The following is a 20902-nucleotide window of genomic DNA, read 5'->3' on the forward strand; positions in this document are numbered from 1 at the left end:
TGAAGAAATATTAATCATTATTCCAACAATATAATAATACGATTATTAATCATTAATCGTATTATTCCAACTCTTTCACTGTCCAACCCATTCGTCTCTGGAACTTTCTACCACTCTCCATTGGATCTGCTCAATCTCATGCAATATTTTAAAATCGTCTAAACTCATTATCTGTATCTATAGCTCATTTTTTCCTATTTATTTCTGAAATCTTCCAATATGTTGTATATATGTAAGTTTATTTATGTATGTCTTTTTCTTCGTTTAATAATTATAGTGTCTTGTGTTTGCCATCTACCTCTTCTATGTACGTTAGTCCTATTGCTTGTTAGCAGGTTGTCTGTAAGAAATTGCCTATCGCGATAAGACAGCCGTTTGTAATTTTTTTATTTACTGTTTTTCTTATTGTATTGTATGTGCACAATAAAGAGTTTATTATTATTATTATCATTATTTTTCTAATCAGAAGATTACTAAGTTTTTTATACTGTTCTTCATTACTTTATCTGTCTGTAAATTACTATTATTACAATAAAATACTTATATACAACAAAACTGGTATATAAATAAAGCCTAATCATAATACAAAATAAAAGTATATTCCAATTTGTTTATATATCAATTGGAATATAAATATTACTAAAATAATTATTACATAGTATAAAACAAAGTAGCTGTCGCTGTCTGTCCGTCCATATGTATGCTTAAATCATTAAAATTACGCAACGATTTGAAGCAGTTTTTTTAATAGATAGAGTGATTCAAGAGGACGGTTTATATGTATAATACATGTACACCCGTGTGAAGCCGGGGTGGGTATCTAGTTATTTGTATAAAATATATTTTTTAATGATCGGAAAAATATAGCAATTCTCATAATGACTGTATTTATTTATTTATGTTTTAAAAAACCCACAGTCCTTTTCTCTTTACAAGTTATGTTAAGTTATACGCTTCACAATGCAACTGAAAAATAGTTCAGTGATTACATTCCTTAAACCACAGATACAGAATAAAATCTGCGCATAGTCCTAATATTCTTGATGCAACTTTAAAAAAAACAGTACCCTGAGGAGTACGGGGATACAGAACTGAAAACCCGACAAGACCAATATAAAATTTATTTCAAAACTCACTGAGGACTTAAATAAAAATAGAGCTCGTATGTCTTTTTGTTTTAATGCTAACAAAATAAAATTAACATTTATTCCATTGTAGTATAAAAATATACATAAAGTAGAAAAAAGGTAAGTTACAGAGTTAGGTATTAGCGTTTGCGTAGCATTTTTGCGGCCGCGCTTTGCAGGTGTTCACCGATTACGTTCGCTGGTCTCCCATACGTCCTCGTCTCATTAAAGGAAGAACCTCATTTCCATATATATAACATCGATTTGGATGACTAGTCATGACGGAATTATTAAAACATTATATATAATGGAAATACAAACTGAACGGCGTAATAATACACCGATCAGTCCATTTCGGACGTTCAAGTTCAAACACTTCAGTCAGAATCAGCACAAAAGGTTTCTACATTGGGTCAGTTACTGGCGCCAGTGTTTGTACTACGATTACTTTTTTCTTATATTTCACCGGATTACGATACGAATGGATTATTTGTCATGAATTAATCTATTGTTAGCTTAGATAAAAAATATCTAAAAAGTTGGCGCCTGTTATTTTTTTTCTCTTCTTTTGGATCTGGCGATTTGTGTTGCCATTAGCCATCTCCTGTTAATTATTCTGGAATTTTGGCTTGACATCTTTGACAGTTAGTGACGTCATTATACACTGACAAAGTGGCGGGAAAAATCCACAGACTCCAAAAATATCCGATAGACTAAACCCACTTGATTTCAATGTATACGACGGCACTAGCGAGTTAGCACTGACTCGTTTCGAGTTTTAAGTCAGTAACTGGCCCAATGTAAGCCTCCACTCAGAGAGACAATATTAAACAAATCCATAGACATTAAATTATTATTTTTTTTGTATAATTATCATAACATTATTACGCTACGGCCACATTATCTAAAGTAGTCTATTCACATTGTTTTTTATTTGTTTTATTAATTTACTTTCGTGGAACAATTAATTTCCTTGCTCATGCCAATTTTAAAATCTAATTTATTAAAAATAAATTTAATTTTTCGAACTAGTGTTCTCAATTTCAGCTTTCTAAACTGATAGATTTGCCTGTGTAGGGCAGTCGGGGCAAAAAATCATAAGTATAAATTACAATATCAAACCAAAAATTTATCCAAGAGACTGCGGCAAGTTTGCGCAATGTCACATTAGGTTTCAATTATACTCAGCGAACTGCACGATGTGCGTTGACCACAACATTCACAGATAACAGTTAGGGCAGTATATTTCTTGTTTTGTGTAGAATACATACCAAATTCCCAAATTCCTGGGAATGCGTACACTTCTATTCGAACCATTCTAATCCTGTTGATCGACCTGGCCTTTACAGCTTCACCGAACGATAAGGGGCGAGTGCAGATGGCACTCCAAACCCGCGGAAGGACTTATGGAGCGCCTGAAGGCCACCTCCTGCCTGACGGATACGACTTTAGACTGAGGGCATTGCTAAGAGTTTGAACTTCAGCTCAAGCCGTGGTAATTTCAATCCCCAATTTGAATTTCATGGAGGATTGAACAACACGAAACCACAGATAATGTAGCCGTACCATAATGAATTAATAAGTTGTCACTGTTTACAAAATGGCCGTTAATGGGCCGATGAAGTTTATAGATGGCGCTTTATATTTCAATACCTTCATATTGTTAGTGTTTAATCTTATATTACACAGTTAATAATAAATGTTCTAGGCATATTACATAGCGCCATCTAGTAACATTAAGTAGATTTACGTTCATGGTGCCTTGTCAAAAGTGTAAATATATAAATGTATTGTATTTTTTTGTTATTTATTTATTTATTTATTTATTTGTTGTGTATATGAATATGTATATTATCGGTTGTCAATAAAGTATTGTCTGTTTGTATGAGCACTAGATACTTAAAACATATTTTAGAAATCAGTTAATGTTTTATTCACTGCCATACCTTTAGTCTCTAATATTTTACTTCCCTTAGTCTCATTGCTATAAAATATTGGGAATGTATTGGAAATAAAGAAAATATTACAGAATTACAGAAATGAACCACAATAATACTTTCTTTAATTTAAACATACCTAATTTAAATTTTGACTGTAATCAGTCATTTTTTTTTAAATTTTCTATCGACATTAACACAAATACTTTATTATCAGTAGCTATGCGCCGAGTACTATGTAATGATATATAAAAACATGCAGTTAGGGGTCAGAATTTTTTTTTTTAATTTCAAACATTTTCTTTGCTATATTTTTATGCTCTTACTTAAAATACATTTTACAAATTATTAAAGTGTATTATTCTTACTAGTTTTTCATATAGCCCTCCTTCACACAAATACAATACAATATAAACTGTGAGGGTGAAAGGGGGTTGTTAGTAATGTTGACTATTAACCCCCTTGCAAGCAATATACCATTTCTGGTTTTTCCTCCACGCACTTTCCCTTGGAAACCATAATGAGAATTACCTGCTAAAGTTGCCACATTGAGCTAACTGACATAACCTCATTCTCATCTTATCATCCTCCATTTTTTTTATTCTACAATGGTGGCAACCAAACATGGTCCATCTGGTGCCTGGTCAATGTAAACCGTTAACACAGTCAGGTGTACCATTCCATTATCATAAATAAAAAAAAATATAAACTCATATTCAAGAATACAAATGTTTTCAGGAATATAATTGTTATATAATATTCTAGAATAATCTAAAGGTATGGCAGAACAATTGTTAAACAACCACATTTATACAAATAGGAATCTGACTTATTGTAGTGATCACAAATGTTTTTGACAATGACATATACCCATATAATGTTGATTCCTATTAAAAAAACAAATGTTAAAATCGTTTTTTGAGTTCGATCATTACAATAAAAAAATCAATTTCTTTTTTTCGAATTGTCACTTTAGAAATATATTTTATTTGGACATTTGTCTACTCCTTAACTTCAGGGGGATGATAAATGTTAATTAGCTGATATTGACTGACGCGTGTGGCGAACACCTTTTCGATGTTAGCGGGACAGCTTAACTGCCGGGGTCGTCGTTCTTGTTCTGTTTGGAGCGCCGCAGTTGTTGCAAGTAATGCCGCTGGATGGGCTTGTGTAGCGCCAGCTGAGCGAGCGCGTCGTCTATAGAGAACCACTGTCGCTTGCGGCCCATCAGCCGCGAGTCTTCCCACTCGGCCAGCTCCTGCGTCACCATCATCACGTACACCTCCGTCCGGTGTTTGTGCTCTCGGTTCTGGAACGGTAAGTAGAAATAGAAATAATCTTTATTCAAATAAACTCATTACAAGCACTTTTGAATAGTCATATTTTGATTCTACCACTCATTCGGAATGCAGATTCATCACAAGAAGAACGAGCAAGAAACTTGTGTGTTGCTCTTTTTAATAGATGTTTTTTTTATATAAATAATTACAGTATAACAAGTAAGAGGCATGCGATAATCAACATAGAAATCGCTACGCACTCATTATTAGTGTAATCAGATAATATTGTCAGTGCTATGGATTTAAAGTTTTTCTATAAAAACATTATTATCGTTAAGGAATTTATCAATTTTATAGTAAGCTTTTTTGCAAAGGAACTGTTTTATTTGACATTTAAATCTTTTTTGTGGCAGATTTATAACAGACTCTGGTATTTTATTGTGGTAAGGGTAAAACTTACATTGTGTTCGGATGATAAATTTGACGGCAAATCATTTCAGAGACTCTACAAGTCGCAAATAGACGAACGTTTTGTACGTCTATAGGCGACGCGTAGACGAACGTTTTGTTAGTCTATAGGTGACGCTTAGACGAACAGGACGTCCGTCTATAGGTGACGCTTATTACCACTTTTCATAGATATTATAAAATAAATTTATAACGCCTATGGTACTATTGTATTGCCATCTCTTAGGACTATGGTGTTACCCTCTAATTTCACTGCTATACCTTAATACAGTACAGATGTTGATACGCGGAAAAATAACTGCGAAATAACTAACACATTTTTATAGCATAGTCAAACGAGGCTGCGGCTCACCTGATGGTAAGTGTTTTTTTTTTTTATGAATTATAATGGAATAGTGCACCCGCCTGCGCTAACGGTTTACGCGGGCGGGGCACCAGTGGAAGATGATAAGATGAACATGAGGTCAGGTCGGTTAGCCCATCCTGACAAATTCACCAAGAATTTATCACGATGGTTTCCAGGTGGAACAACGTGGAGGTCAACCTAACTTGGTGCATTGCTGGTAATGGGATCATTAGTCCACATTACTAACAACCCCCATCCCCCCGATGGTAAGGCTCCCCATTGCTGGAAGGTGATTTGTTTCAATAAGTTTCTGGTAAAACGCGCGGTGAAGGGCCATTTATCCAGATGATCAAGATGATATATGGACAACTTTGTACAATAACTACCTCCTTCTAGACTTGACTATATGTATTGACAGTATATATGCGCTATAAAAATGTCGGTTATTTTAATATTATATTTTCTTAGCAATAATAATCATAGACGTCAATGTTGCTTGCGCGCATAAAATCAGTCACCTGGTAATCCCACAAAACAAGGTTGACTTCAACAGAAATATTTGCTGATCCATTTACAAGTAAATTTGAAATCTCGCAGGTTATAAAATCGTGACGAACAAACTAGACAGTACAGTCATGTTTATTGTTAACTAACTGTACTCGCGACTTCGTCCGCGTGGAATTTAACTTATTTTTCTAAAATACAAGTAGCCCAAGTTACTCCTTATTACATCAGCTATCTGACAATAAAAGTCCCGTCAAAATCGGTCCAGCCAATTCAGAGATTAGCCGGAACAAACAGACAGACAGCCAAAAATTGTAGAAAATGTTATCTTGGTGTATGTACCGATTTATATTCATATGCATGTAGTAAAAACCGATTATTTCAATATTACAAACAGACAACCAATATAAATAAATTATATGTATAGATATGTTAAAAATAAATTTTACACTGAACACAAAGTGTTACTATTGTATTCCTTGTAAATTATCAACAGGTGACTACTACATTTACTGGACGGATTTGCATGAGATTTTGTACACAGATAGATCATATGCAAAATTTGTGTCATGTATAGTAAAAATAAATCTAATACTACATTATCAGTACAGTGGGATTCATACGCTTTTTGGATGAATAATTGAGAGTTAAAAGGAAATTTTATTTGTATGTTTATGTATCACCGACTTCAGCTTACTTTGTAAACTGTTGAAAGGTGACTAATGCAGATATAAAACATTGCTACTAAGAATATCCCTCAATTCTTGTTACTGACTGGCCTAGACTCTAAAAAAGAGAGAGCACAATAGATCTCTGCAAGTCACACAAAGCTTAATAAAAATACTGTACTTCTCTCATTCTCTTCAGTTAAAAAAGGCAATAAAATTACAGGTCACATAAGCATGCCAAATACATTGGATTCCATATACAAATAACTGGGCATGTTAAGTGAAATGTTTAGAAACATGGCACAAACATTTCGAAGACCTCGGTGGTCTAGCGGATTAGCACACCGCTTTACGTCCGATGGTCGCTGGTTCGATTCCTCGCACGGCACAGACATTTGTATTCATGAGTATGATTGTTTGTATCAGTCTGGGTGTTTTCTATGTGTAATATGTACTTATTTATTAAAAAAAAACATTATCTATGTATTTGTATCAGTTATCTAGTACCCATGACACAAGCTTCAGCTAGCTTAATTTGGGTCTAGATGGCGCTGTGTAAACTGTTCTGAGATTATTATTACTATTATTATTATTATGCTGCAATGAATATGCTGCGTGACGCAGCTGAAGTCGAGTCACAACGCGAGTTTCAAAGCGTTTGTGGCCCTGGTCCCCACCGACTTGCTGCCCACCTTCATGAAAGAGGTCTACTGGCCGAAAGGTGTGGTATATCGGCGCTACGTGGCAGATTGCCGTCTTCAGTGCCGTGATCACACAGACAATATCAATGTATTAGTTTTTAAATATTATATTATATGTATGTTAGTCTATAAGGTATTTATAATATGGACCTAGTTGCCTGAAATAAATAAATAAATAAATAATTATATATTTGTATTGACACCTTTGATTCTATCAATCTGGGTATTTTCTATGTAATGTATTTATATAGAAAGTTTATTTAGGTGTTTATATCAGTTGTCCAGTACCCATAACATAAGCTCTGCTTAGCTTGGGACTAGATGGCAATCTGAGATTGTACCGGGATATTATAACAATCAAGAAATTTGTAAATTTTCATACTTTACAATGGATGTATCCATTGTAAAGTATGAAAGTTTTGAAGAACCCCTGATGAGAGACTATATCTAAACAGACGTAATTAATATCATAATCTTAATTGAAACATGCAAATGATCAGTAGGTATAATGTAATTATGTAAGTAATTTATTACAGAGTTCATGATCAAAGTGTTTTAGTTACATCAATAACTATAAATGAGTTCATACTTAGGGCATAATGTCCATATTTAATTTGTTTAATTCTTTTAGTGTATAATAAATACTTTCAATAACTAGATGTTTATTGTTTTTTTACATTAATTTATTTATGATAGAATCATTAAATTACATTTTCTCAACACGTCTGCCAGCGCTGTATACACCTACAGACAGACTGACGACAAATATTTATGCAATTTAACAGCTATATGTATCGCGTGTTTATACTAGCACCTCGTAACGTGTTTGCTTGTAATTAACATGACAAGTTATCGTTAGTAAACAAGTTTGTTTCAATTAAATTATATATTACTATTCTATAAAAAATATAGCTTATATGTTATTCTGATGCATAATCTATATTACTGTAAAGTTTCATCAAAAACTGTTCAGTAGTTTTTGTGTAAAAGAGTAACAGAGATCCATACTCACAAACTTTCGCGTTTATAATATCATCATTATTACACAGTATAAAACAAAGTCGCTGTTGCTGTCAGTCCGTCTCTATGTATGCTTAAATCGTTAAAACTACGCAAGAGATTTTGAAGCGGTATTTTTTAATAGATAGTAGATAGAGTGATTCTAGAGGAAGGTTTATATGTATAATACATGTACACCCAGGCGAAGCCGGGGCGAGTAGCTAGCTATTATATATTTAATGAACAAATAAATAAATTGGCAATCAGGTTTAATTATATTTGATGAACTTAGTATACCAATTTACTTCCTATTGTCTAGGGTTACATACTGCAGGAGTATGGTTGTTTGTATTTATCCAAGTCCTTTTCAGGTATATATTTTAAACAATGATAATGCACCAGTAGGAAAAGAGTATATGAGCATAAGGTCCCGGTCAGTTAGCCCATTGTGGTGAATTCACTAAGAATTTATCGCAATGGTTAAGATCCTTTCTAAGAAGATAACATCTTGGGATCTTGGGATAATGGGATTACATTGCGAACAATCCCCTGCCTCTGTTTTTCAGGTATTGGTTATATGCACTTTAATAAAAAAAATTGTGTATGTATCTCTTATCAGATATCTAGCACCAATATTAAAAGCTCTACTTAGTTTGAGACTAGATACCATGGTTTTTTTATGCTATGAGGGTGGCAAATAAGCTTACAACTCATCCGATGATAAAACTTTACCATAGTCTATGGACACCTGAGACACCTGATGTGTCAAGTGTGTATTGCCTGCTTTAGAAATGTGAAATGTCTCAGTTAATAATAATAATAGACTTTATTGCTGGAAATTAAATTATCTACACATATAAATGAAATTGGAGTGTCTGTTTGTAATATTGAAATAACCAGTTTTTTACAACATGCATATGAATAATAATATATACAATACACCAAAATTACACTTTTTACAATTTTTGTCTGTCTGTCTGATTGTTCCGAGTAATCTCTGAAATGGCTGGCCCGATTTTGACGGGACTTTTTTTGACAGGTAGCTGATGTAATAAGGAGTAACTTAGCCTACTTTTATTTTAGAAAAATAAAGTTAAAACCACACAGACGATGTTGCGGGATCATCTAGTTACATATATAATTTGTCAATAATATTAAAATATCAAGTGAGTATACCAATCATTATTTATTTACTAATTGAAAAGGAAATGTGTTTTCCTTACCAATTTTTATTTACCTTTAACCTGTTTTGAATGTAACAACTACCTACTCCTTGTCTAACATTTGTTATTATAATAAGTTTGTTATAACAATACTTCATTGTAATATATATTTCTAGTTAAGCCCAATGTGTAGATTATTGTTAATAGAAATATTGTAAACCATAGACAACTACTAATACATGTGTCTTCAATCAAATCCAAACTCACATGTAGCATGTGTGGGATTTACCGAAAAAAAAATGTATATTCAATATGGTTTTTATGAAATACACCTTGTGTAAGTATGATATAAAAACTTGTTGATTACATGGCGCAGTAGAGGTCAGGCAGCATAGCATAGCATCTGTGACATATGCTCACCTCAAACACTCCGAGGCAACGACCAAGTTTGCCGATGACGCCGGCCTCCTCGAGCACTTCCCGCATTGCCGTCACCGAGGGCTCCTCCTCCGGCTCCACGCCGCCACCGGGCACTATCCAGTTGTCTGGGCGGCGAGACGACGTCACAAGAAGCACCTACGCACCACAACAACACATAACAACGTCACGTTTCGCATCCAATACAGTTTTAATACACAATTTGTTGAATTTACAACAAAATTTCACACTAACCTCTGTTTCGGCGTCCGAACGCACGCAAATACACGCCGCTCGGCGTCTGAAACCTTCATCGTCGTAAATCCGAATTGAATTAGGTTTTTCTTTCACCATTTTCAGAATACACTTAAACACGAACGAAACAGACGATCACAAACGAAAAGCTGACATCAAATATAAAGAAAACTATGAACCAAACGTAATTTTTTAATGATCAACAAACGCCATAACCGAGGTATCCTATGATAAACGTATCCATTTTCGACTATAAAGTTACACAACGTACATGTAAAAGGAAACTATAATAACAATAACACTACAATTAGAGCAATATTTTAGCTATAACTAGCTTTTGATCGCGTATTTCAAGCCCATGTTGAATGGTGCCTGACGTTTTCTTTTGCGAAAATCGAAATAGGTTTTGGAAAGCAAAAGGGAATTTATCAGCTGACAACCGGAAGTACACTTACATGTATTGCCATAAAAAATATTATTAAATTAATATTGCCTTTGGTCTCACAAAAAGTACAAAACGCAGTGAAAAGTGGACTTCATGGACTGCCTCATTGAGAATATTTACAAAGTAATTTAGCAAATGTACGAGTAATTCTACTATCTACCGTATTTCTAAGCGATTCAAATTGGAAAATTAATTTTTTTACAATATTCTTACACATATAGTCACATAAACAACAATAAAACCGATAAAGGGAACTAGAACTTTGTTTTTATTGGTGTCTAACAGTTTTATAATTTTTAAAAGCGTAGAACGTAGAATTTTCCATGTTTGTCTATGGGTAGTTGTGAATTAGCTATGGAATTACTATTATATGTTAACTGCCATTAATTTTAAAATTTGTTTGATGTTGATTTGAGTTTTTTATTTGTATTTTTTCAGGTTCAATGGGTAAGTTATATCAATTATTATTAAATAAAATTAAACTACTTATGTTTCATTTGTTCTGTTATGTACAAAACTACAGTTAGAATAATAAATTTCATTCTTTATACTTCGTAATCATATTTGATTGATAGACTCTGACATTAATTTTGATTTATAATTTATTTTCAGAGAGAAGTTTTGATTTAGGTTCTTTCTTGAAGAATCATGACAAGAAACACAAAGCAAAGCCGCCACAATTTTTGAGCGTAGCCATCGGGGTACTGTCGTGTGTTTAAACTATTTCGTAGACTGTACAGTATTTAGCTAATAATGCATGAGCCTGTGGTAGGTCATGTTAAGTCACCACCTTTTGGCTTCAAAATCTTTATATACCTGCCAATATACTGATCATTATCATCAATTTTAGGTGAAGAACCGGCTTGAAAACAACTTGAAAAACAGAAGAAGTTCACGATTAACAATTTTTGATAAAATAAGGAATTTGGCGAAATGTGAGAGTCCCGAGTCAGCACTGCCAGATGAGAGTCAAGTGCCACTATCAGAGGCTCAGTTGAAAGTGGAGAGGCGACGGCAACAATTGGAGAAATGGAAGAATGATAGAGAAAAAAGAAAGAAGGAATTGGCAGCACACAAAAAAAAGCCGTTTATCACTGGATTGCCACATGCACCACTGAAGTATGTTCCTCCACCCCCACCACCCAAGGCTGCTTCTAGTGTGAGTTTGAGAACGGTCCCAAGCACATCAGGAAGAGTTACTCGGTCTCAGTCGGCCAGAAACAATGCTGCAAAGAAAGATGCCAAATTTCAATCATTTGCTCCAAACAATGTAGTTTTCCACCCTCCACAGATAAAAAACTTGACAAAGTTACCAACATTGGAACCAGTAACAAAAGCTAAGACAAATGTAAAAAAGTATCTTCTAAAATTTAATTCAGCTCTAAATAACTATACATCACAGCCAATCAAATCCAAAACAACCTCCAACAAACATCCTGCTTCAAAAGCGACCAGTCATAAAACTGAGAAAGATAAACAGAACAAAACAACTATTAAAAATAAAGTTACGAAGAAATCCACTCCAAAACCACCTAAAACTACTGAAAAGGCTTTGACAAGTTCCTCAAGTAGTGACACCGGTAAATCCTCACCAGAATCATCAGTTACCAGCAGCAGAACACCGAGGAAGTCGATTCCAAAGAATTCACAAAATGTTACACCAAAACCCAATATTCCAAAGAGTGAATCCAGCTCTGAAGAGAAACTGAGGTCACCAGAGTCTTCAGATGATGTAGTGTTGACCCCACAGCAGATAATTGAGGATTTTAAGAGAAGTAGCCCATGTGTTACCTTGTCTCGGGGTAAGGATAATGCTAGGAAAGAAATCAAGAAGAAAATTGATGAAGGTAAATAATCCTTATATCCTCAACTGTTCAAATTCAAATTCAAATTCAATTTGAATTTGAACTTGACCTTACTACAGGTCTTAAACAACTACATTTGGATCACCTAGAATACAATCTATCTTATATATCTAAGTACTAATAACCTTAGCAGATGAATACTAGTAATATTTTTTTAACTATTTTATAAAGCATTATTTTTAAACAAAATAGATTAAAAAATGTTATAATAGTTAATGATACTAATAAAAATATTAATTTTTAAACAAAACATGCCATTTTGTTTAAGAAATAATGTTTTTGTACATAAATTTTGTGTCTCTAGCATATCCTTGTCCTCCCATTTCTCCGCACTTAACATGTAATGTATATATGTATGACACCTAACTGAGATGGTAATAAAATGATTCCTGGCCCTATATAATTATAACTATTATCATTAGCACATATATAATATATCTCACTGATCCAGTTCATTTCTGTGTCCATTTAATCTAAACTGGTTCTTTTTTTCTTATCTTTTAGGTTTATTAGATGAAGATACAAATAACACAGATAGTGTGGACCATTTCCGCAGACAGCTCAACTCAGAGATTGCCAGATTGACAGAGATGTGTGAGGTATGGGAAAAGATACGGGAACAGACGCCGCTAGTGGAAACTGTGCAAGTATGTATTAATTTTACCCCTCTATATTCATGAAACATATAATGAATCTCTCGTAGATATTTGAATAACAGAATGTTCAAATCATAATTCCATTTTTGTTTGAGTCACTGTTCATAAGCTGCCATCTTGTGCCCCACTACTCTCGATAAACTGGAAGTGATGATATTTGTAAATAAAGCAAGATGGGATACGACTATGGGGCTCTGCCAGTAACTCCAACATAGTGTACAACAACGATCGGCTAACTCACCTGACTGCATGTTCATCTTATCCTCCACTGGTGTTCCGCCAGCTTCAACTGTTAACATAGACTGGTGCACCATTCCATTAACATAAAAGAAATTATCTCATAGTGTTCAGAACTGCCTGGAGGTCAACCTGAATACCATTTTATTGCTAGCAATGGGGTCAACAATCCACATTACTAACGTCCTCCTGGTGTGTTTCGTACTCGCAGGACGAAGTGCTGGGCGCGGTGGGGCAGGCGCGGCTGCTGATGTCTTCCAAGCTGCAGCAGTTCGCGGGGCTGGTGGAGCGCTGCGCGCGCCCGCCGCCCGCCGCCGCGCTCGTCACCGCCACAGACCTGCACGGCTTCTGGGACATGGTCTTCATGCAGGTGCCATTATCTACTACCTCAGTATTTATTTAACCTTTGGCTTGGAGTGGCATCTGCACTGGCCTCTATCGTCTGGCGAAGCTGTAAAGGCCGGCTGCTTTCAACAGCATTAGAAAAAAAAATCGAGTTGTACAGTTGTATTGCACTGTGTCTACACTTGAGACCCTTCCATTAGGACCTCTACAGATAACATAGATTTATGTTCAGTGTAAAGTCAGAGTACATTACGACTCCGCATCGAATACACACGTTACTAAGCCTTGTAGCACACTATCCAACAAACTTACTAATGTACAATAAATAGTACAATTATTTCACCTGTATACTAACTACCAAGATGCTACAAAATATATATTATTTAGCGACACCTCATCACATTATGTATAAAGCTACAGTGGTGAGGTGATAACCACCGTGCAACAGTACTAACAACATGGGACTTTAGTCCGAGGGCACAGCTAGGGGTTCAAACTTCGGCTCGGGTCGTTATTTCGATCCCCGTTTAAATTGCACAAGGCATCGAACAGAAGAGAACCGCCAGAGAATCTCTCTGGCGGTATCAAGCCACTTAGCTTGAGGCGAAATTTCGCCTAGTTTTGTGTGTTCTACCGATTATACAACGGACTGTGTTCTGAGGAATTGTTTGACATGATGCCGACAGCCACCTTTTACCATCACACCGCTCGCCATCGACAGGGAATTCATCCCCACACGCTGGAACCTAAGTGGTCCCAAACAGTGCGGCTTCAGAGGAGTTTCCTCCCGCGTACACTTAGGTTGTGAAATGAACTTCCTGCCGAGGTTTTCCCACGAGACTACAGCATGGGGTTTTTCAAGAAGGGTATATTAAGATTTCTTAAGGGACGACAACGAGCAAGTGATACCCCTGGTGTTTCAGGCGCTCATAGGCTACGGTAACCATTTACCATCAGATGGGCCGTATGCTTGATTGCCATCATCGCAAGTCAGTGTTTCGTAATGCTACATTCGTAATGTCGTAATGTACATGATGATAATTTTTATATATATAAATAATGGGAACTGCCTAAAAACCGGAACCTATTAAGGTTGTACAATCTTTTTCTTATTCTTGTGTATGCTTGTTAATCTGTTAAAATCAATAAAGGTTATCTATGTATCTATTGCAGATAGAGAACATAGACGTGAGGTTTAAGCGCCTGGAGGAGTTACGACAGCGTGGGTGGGCGGAGGAGGCGCCCGAGCCGGCAGCGAAGCCCCGCCGCGCCGCGGTCGCCAGGCGAGCCGCGCCCCCCGCCCGCCCGCCCGCAGCCAGTCGCCTGCGGGACATGATCGCTGGTCTGTTGATACCTTGATATTGTTTTTGTATGTCCTACCCTTATATTACAGAGGATATCAAATGCTTTTTAAAGATTTATGCAGTAAATTAAATATTACAATACATTAAAATTATTGTAGTTAAAATTCCTGAAATACGAAAGCAATATGTTGAACCGATACGATATTGAAACCTTCAAGAAAAGAGCTTATTCCTTTTTAAACGGACGACAATGCACTTGCTATTCCCCTGGTGTTGCGGGTGCACATGGGCGGCGGTAATCACACCAGATGAGCCGCATGCTCGCCTGTCCCCTGTTATAAAAAATATATGATACAATGGCCAGTATTATTGAATGATGGTGATAGCCAGTATATTCAACAAATTGTCTTCCTATTCTGAATAGAAATCTATTCCATTATCATTGCAGCGGCAAGGAAGGCTAAAAAAGACCAAGAGGATCAATTGCTAAAGGTTACGACGACCACAGAAGATAGCAAGACCTTCGACGCTGGATTCTTCCGCGTGCAGTCGCCGGTCCGTTCGTCGCCAGCTTTCAGCACGCCTTCCAAACCCAGCCTGCTGAAGACTGTTCTCTCCAGCGAGACCAACAAGTCTGCGTCTAAGGTATGTTTCTTTTGGAGACCCAGTAAGTTTTTGAATGGAATAATGTAAAAACTCAGGACAATTCACACGACGCCATCTAGAGCCAAGTTAATCTAGTTAAAGCATGTGTTATAGGTACTAGATATCTGGTACAAATACATATATATATTTCGTAAATACATATCATTACAAAGTATAAAACAAAGTCGTTGTCGCTGTCTGTCCCTAATCGACATCCTACAACCAAAATACAGCTTACAAGACTTTCACGCAGGAAAGATTGAGCATGTAATTACCTGCCTTTACACGTACAATCACGAATCATGTCGGAATGTGCATGTAAATGTACCTAGATAAAGAGAACGAAAAAACCCCACGCGCCGTCAATGAGCGCATTCCTGCATTCTTCAATCGCTTGTGCTATAGCGTTTTTTTGTAATAATTATCATTGCAACATATGCGGACATCTCATTATGGAGCAAATACCTAAGTGTTACAAAAAGCAGATATTTTGATTATTAAAACTCAAGTTTTAAGTTCAATGAGCGATTTATAATATTGGCCTTATATGGAGCTCTGTTCCTTGCAAGGTCGTTAGTAAGAGTTTAATAAAAGTTAAAAATAATAAATAGTGATTCCATATGGAATAAAATGAAGTAGTATATATGTTACACAATGAAACAAAGTATTAATTAATAATTAGTTTATTTAATTTATACAGTAAATGAAGTAATAATAGTAATTATTCGTTGAGGTGGCCATCCATGGTTCACCCACCTTAATTATAGAAAAAGAAAATGTAAAAAGTGTAATTCAAAATTAAATTAAAACAGAACGTGAAATAACATGCAAAGTACTGCGCTATACTGCGAAAGAGTGTACAAAGAGAATTGTTAAATGCATATATGCAATACATCACGAATGCGCGCTGGCTTTTCCGCGCTATATTGGTTGGTTGAAGTCTCTCGCGGGCCATTATGGGCTGTAGGGTACGGGCCTCGAGCATACGCTCCTTACCTGGGTATACTGCTGGGGTGAACTACACCAGCGTCGTTCATCTTCAGTAGGTTGTGAGACCGGCTGAAGGAATAGTGGGGCTAATAAGAGTTAGGTCCTCGTTGGGCCGGCTAGTGCCGTCGCTCTGTCACGAATGACGTGTTTCCTCGATGGAGTGAAGTTCGCGCGAGATCGTGAAAGAATGTGTCACATAGCTGCTTTTGACCCTTAATTTTATTGATAACTAGCTGTTCTCGCGACTTTCTCCGCGTGGAATTTAACTTAATTTTTCTAAAATATAAGAATTTGTCTAAAATAAAAATAGCCTAAGTTACTTCTTATTACATCAGCTAGCTGCCAAAAAAAGTCCCGTCAAAATCGGTCCAGCCATTTCAGAGATTAGCCGGAACAAACAGATAGATAGACAGACAAACAAAAATAGTAAAATTTGTTGTGTGTAAAATGTTATTTTGGTGTATGTACCGTATTTATATTGATATGCATGTAGTAAAAAACGGTTATTTCAATATTACAAACAGACACTCCAATTTTATTCATAAGTGTAGATAAACTTGTCCCTGTTCGTTTGTTTTCATAGTTCTTTTGTTTCAGAGTTCAACATCATTTGCAATGTTGCGTGCGTCACTAATGAGCAGGGATTTGGAGTCAGATGGAGTATATCCACTGCCGGTGAGAGTTAATATTTTATATAATAATAATAATATTCTTGGACAATTCACACAGCATCATCTAAAGATAAGCAGAGCTTGTGTTATGGGTACTAGACAAATGATATAAATACATAGATACTTTTTGTAAATACATGCATCATATATATAGAAAACACCCAGACTGATACAAACAATCATACTCATGAATAAAAATGTTTGTATCGTGCGAGGAATATAACCCGCTACCATCGGAAGTAAATCTAGTGCTTAACCACTAGATCACCGAGACCGTCGATATAATAGTATAATATCATCATTGCCTTGTCTTTATACCATTATTTATGGTCGCCGCATGTTCTCTCTTCCATTGATCCCTATCGGCCGTCATATCTGAGCTTACTCTCCTTTTATACATATTTTTAATTACTAATGTTTCTAAGGACTGTATACTTTATATTTTAATTTTAGTTATTAAAGAAGCTACGGTCGCTGATGATAAAATATATTTCAAATTTGACAATAAAAAAGGAATGAAACATAAAATATTTAAATATATATATAAAAAGTATAATTATCATATAAAAAGGTGCGTTATGCACACATATCATCTTTCATACAATCCATACATAAAAAGACAATAAGTGTAGACAAACAATCTTAACAAAAGCAATAAGACGAGCCGAGTTTTCAGAGAACAAAATGTCTTCATCATATACTGTTTTAAACTTGACGCGGTCATTATTTATACGTATAATTAGTAAAAATCACGGGATCTTACCACGTTTTATATTTATTTGCTGAGTTCCCGATATTTCGGTAGTGTTTCAACCACCATGATCATGGGTAAACTGAAGAGCAGCGGGTAGATGGAAAATGAAATCTTTTTATGGGCAGACATATGCGTCTACCTTCACACGTCTTCGTTTGTTGCTACTACTGGAACTCGCTCGATATTCATCTCGGCAAACTGTACTCACAGTATCTTTACGTACATTTAATACACTTTTCGATCGCGTTTTTTGTTTTTGTTTAATTAAACCAATCACTGGATTCCAGGCATTAGAGAGCCTATAACCGTCTTCTCGATTGAAATTTTTATATTTCTGTATTTCAACGGCCTCTCTAACCATTCTTGGAATATAATGCCGTTCTGATGTTAATACTTTTGGTTGGTGTAGTTCAATCCAGTGATTGGGTCCCGATCCCAACAAGTGTTCCGCTATGGCTGATTTACGTGGATCGTTGTTTTTAATAGCTTTTATATGTTCTTCATCATAACCAAAGAAAAACAAAGTACTGGTCTGCTCGGGTTACAAACACTGATTAGATTATTGTTGACTGATTAGTTGTGTTGTTATTTGCACACCTTCACCTATATGCCTTCACCGTCTACCTAAAGGTTGCCTGTAAGAGATTGCTTAGCGAAAAGACCGCCTTTGTATCTATGATTGTATATATATATTTATATTAATTAATATTTTTCTGTTCTGGTGCAATAAAGTGTATAAATAAAAATAAAAAAATATTTCCCTTTGACAAATATGCAATAGCATATGCTAGTGGTCATTACACTTTCCTCAATTGAATTTAAGAATGAATCCGTATTTCTGTAATCAAGTACAAGCTCATATGAAAAGGACAAGAACGGAATTTCTTTTCAGTTTATCTTAACTCGAAAGCACTCTGAACTGACGGTAGATTAGAGATATCATAAGAGTCAGTAATGACCTACGTGAATTTATTTTGATTTGATTTGTTCTTTTACTTAAGGTATAATTTGATTCTTTACAGCAAACACCCCTGACCCCAATAAATCTGCACGCAACGCCGGGCCGCAGTATATTGAAGTCCACCAAAAAAACTGTTACCAAATCCGGTAAAAAATCAATCAAAGTTGTTCTATTTGATCAATCGGACACTGAGGATATCACCAATAAAGAGGCAAACGAACAAGCACAGGATAAAGAAAATAACAGAGACATTACCGCGGATAGTGGACTTTCATCTGTGGATGTAAATAAAGAGAACCATGAGAAGAAGACTGAGAGTTCAAAATCAAAACTAACAAGACAGGATGCAGTACAGCTCGATTGGAGTCCGGTTCAAACAAGGAGCCGCCGTAAGAGTCAACAAGCTCAAGAAGAAGGGAAACGCAGGTCTTCGAGACGGAAGACGCTCCAAGAAACCAATGTTAACATACCAGTAGAAGCGGTTCCAACTCCAAAGAGATCTACTAGATTAAGGAAGAGTGCATTACAAAATGTTGAGGCTTGATAACTTATCAAGTCTCAAAATTTTGTAATGCAGCGCTTGATTAAGCGGGGGAAAGCGTGCTCGCGCAATCGTGAGTAATTGCATTTTTTGTGTTCTCTTACTTTATTCTTAGTGGAAACAAGCCTATTCTCTTTGCCCCGTAGTCAGATGTCCGCCATTTTGAAATGACAATTAATTATTACAAAAAGGCGCGAAAACACTCACTATGGAAGAACGCGGTAAATTATCAGTAACTCTATAATTGTCTTTGCTTCCATAGTCCGATATCCGCCATTTAGCAAAGACAACTATTATAAAAAGGCGCGAAAACACTCACTCTGGAAGAACACGGTAAATTATCAGTAACTCTATACTTGTCTCTGCTCCATAGTCAGATGTCCGCCATTTTGCAATGACAATTATTACAAAAAGGCGCGAAAACACTCACTCTGGAATAACACGGTAAATTATCAGTAACTCTATACTTGTCTCTGCTCCATAGTAAGATATCCGCCATTTTGCAATGACAATTATTACAAAAAGGCGCGAAAACACTCACTCTGGAATAACACGGTAAATTATCAGTAACTCTATACTTGTCTCTGCTCCATAGTAAGATATCCGCCATTTTGCAATGACAATTATTACAAAAAGGCGCGAAAACACTCACTCTGGAATAACACGGTAAATTATCAGTAACTCTATACTTGTCTCTGCTCCATAGTAAGATATCCGCCATTTTGCAATGACAATTATTACAAAAAGGCGAGAAAGCACTCACGATTGAAGAACGCGGGAATGCGCTCTCGTTCTCTTTGTCTAGGTATATTATTTACACACCATGTTCCTTATTATCCATTATTAGGTGAAAGCCTATTTACGCTTGAAAGAAAGGACTCGCAATTGACCAAATAAAAATACGAAGGGAATATGTATTTTATTATGCCATATAAACTCGATTTAGGTTATTTTTAGATTATTATGCATATACAATACATTTTCTAGGTATTTGGAGAAAACTAATATATTGTTTCGTAACCAAACTTACAGTTTAATTATAGTTTAAAATCAAGCATCTATAGTTTGCTGTTTATGACTACATTTGTATTATGTAATTCTTTAGCGCTAAGAGATGGCGTTAGTGAGATGTTAGTTCTTATTTGTACTGGTTGTTCATACACATTATAATATTCATTTATATCAGTGTTTTCGAAGCTTTTTGAGTCATGCCCCACCTTGGCCTTTCTAAATTTCTTATGCACAACCAATGTTGCAACATACATGATTTATAACATTAAAATTGTATTGTTCACTTTAAGAAACCTAAATAATAGTACGTTTTATATTATTGACCGGGTCTTAACACGAACTAATTTTATGGCAAATAAAGGTATTTACCTCTCTCGACGTTTCGACTAGGTTGCACTAGCCGTGGTCACGAGCTGACTGGAGTAACAGCGATGTCAATGTAGATAGGTGACAGCAGTTTTTTCAGCTACCGTCACTAGATTGTTCAACAAAAGTTCGCGACACACAGCACTCACGGTATCCGTACACTTATTGACTCTTGATGCTACTGAACTTTGCTTGAATTTATTTATGACTGGATTCCACGCAGATAATAATTTTAATAATATAAAT

The 20902-nt window shown here is 35.6% G+C and overlaps 2 protein-coding genes across 3 annotated transcripts; one reads left to right on the forward strand and one right to left on the reverse strand.

The window, feature by feature from the left end:
• Nucleotides 1–3737: 3737 nt before the first annotated feature.
• On the reverse strand, nt 3738–10313 carry LOC131851547 (diphosphoinositol polyphosphate phosphohydrolase 1). The gene is made up of 3 exons (XM_059202056.1): nt 9866–10313; nt 9614–9769; nt 3738–4373 (listed from the first exon to the last, which is right to left on the reverse strand). Exons 1-3 carry the CDS (start codon nt 9962–9964, stop codon nt 4158–4160), a joined length of 471 nt encoding a protein of 156 aa, XP_059058039.1. The 5' UTR covers nt 9965–10313; the 3' UTR covers nt 3738–4157.
• Nucleotides 10314–10665: 352 nt separating this feature from the next.
• LOC131851545 (disks large-associated protein 5) lies at nt 10666–20198 on the forward strand. Of its 2 annotated transcripts, XM_059202052.1 has the most exons (9): nt 10666–10757; nt 10923–11011; nt 11161–12157; nt 12680–12822; nt 13280–13438; nt 14587–14755; nt 15166–15362; nt 16950–17027; nt 18800–20198. In XM_059202052.1, the coding sequence occupies exons 1-9, from the start codon at nt 10754–10756 to the stop codon at nt 19280–19282; spliced, it is 2319 nt and encodes a 772-aa protein (XP_059058035.1). In that variant the 5' UTR covers nt 10666–10753; the 3' UTR covers nt 19283–20198. The 2 variants fall into 2 exon arrangements, with proteins under 2 accessions (XP_059058035.1, XP_059058036.1); XM_059202053.1 differs by lacking the exon at nt 10666–10757 and having other exon boundaries at nt 10988–11078.
• Nucleotides 20199–20902: the final 704 nt, after the last annotated feature.

This window comes from Achroia grisella, unplaced genomic scaffold, assembly GCF_030625045.1.
Source record: "Achroia grisella isolate CSIRO2021 unplaced genomic scaffold, CSIRO_AGI_Agris_v1 utg784, whole genome shotgun sequence".
Lineage (NCBI taxonomy): Eukaryota > Metazoa > Arthropoda > Insecta > Lepidoptera > Pyralidae > Achroia > Achroia grisella.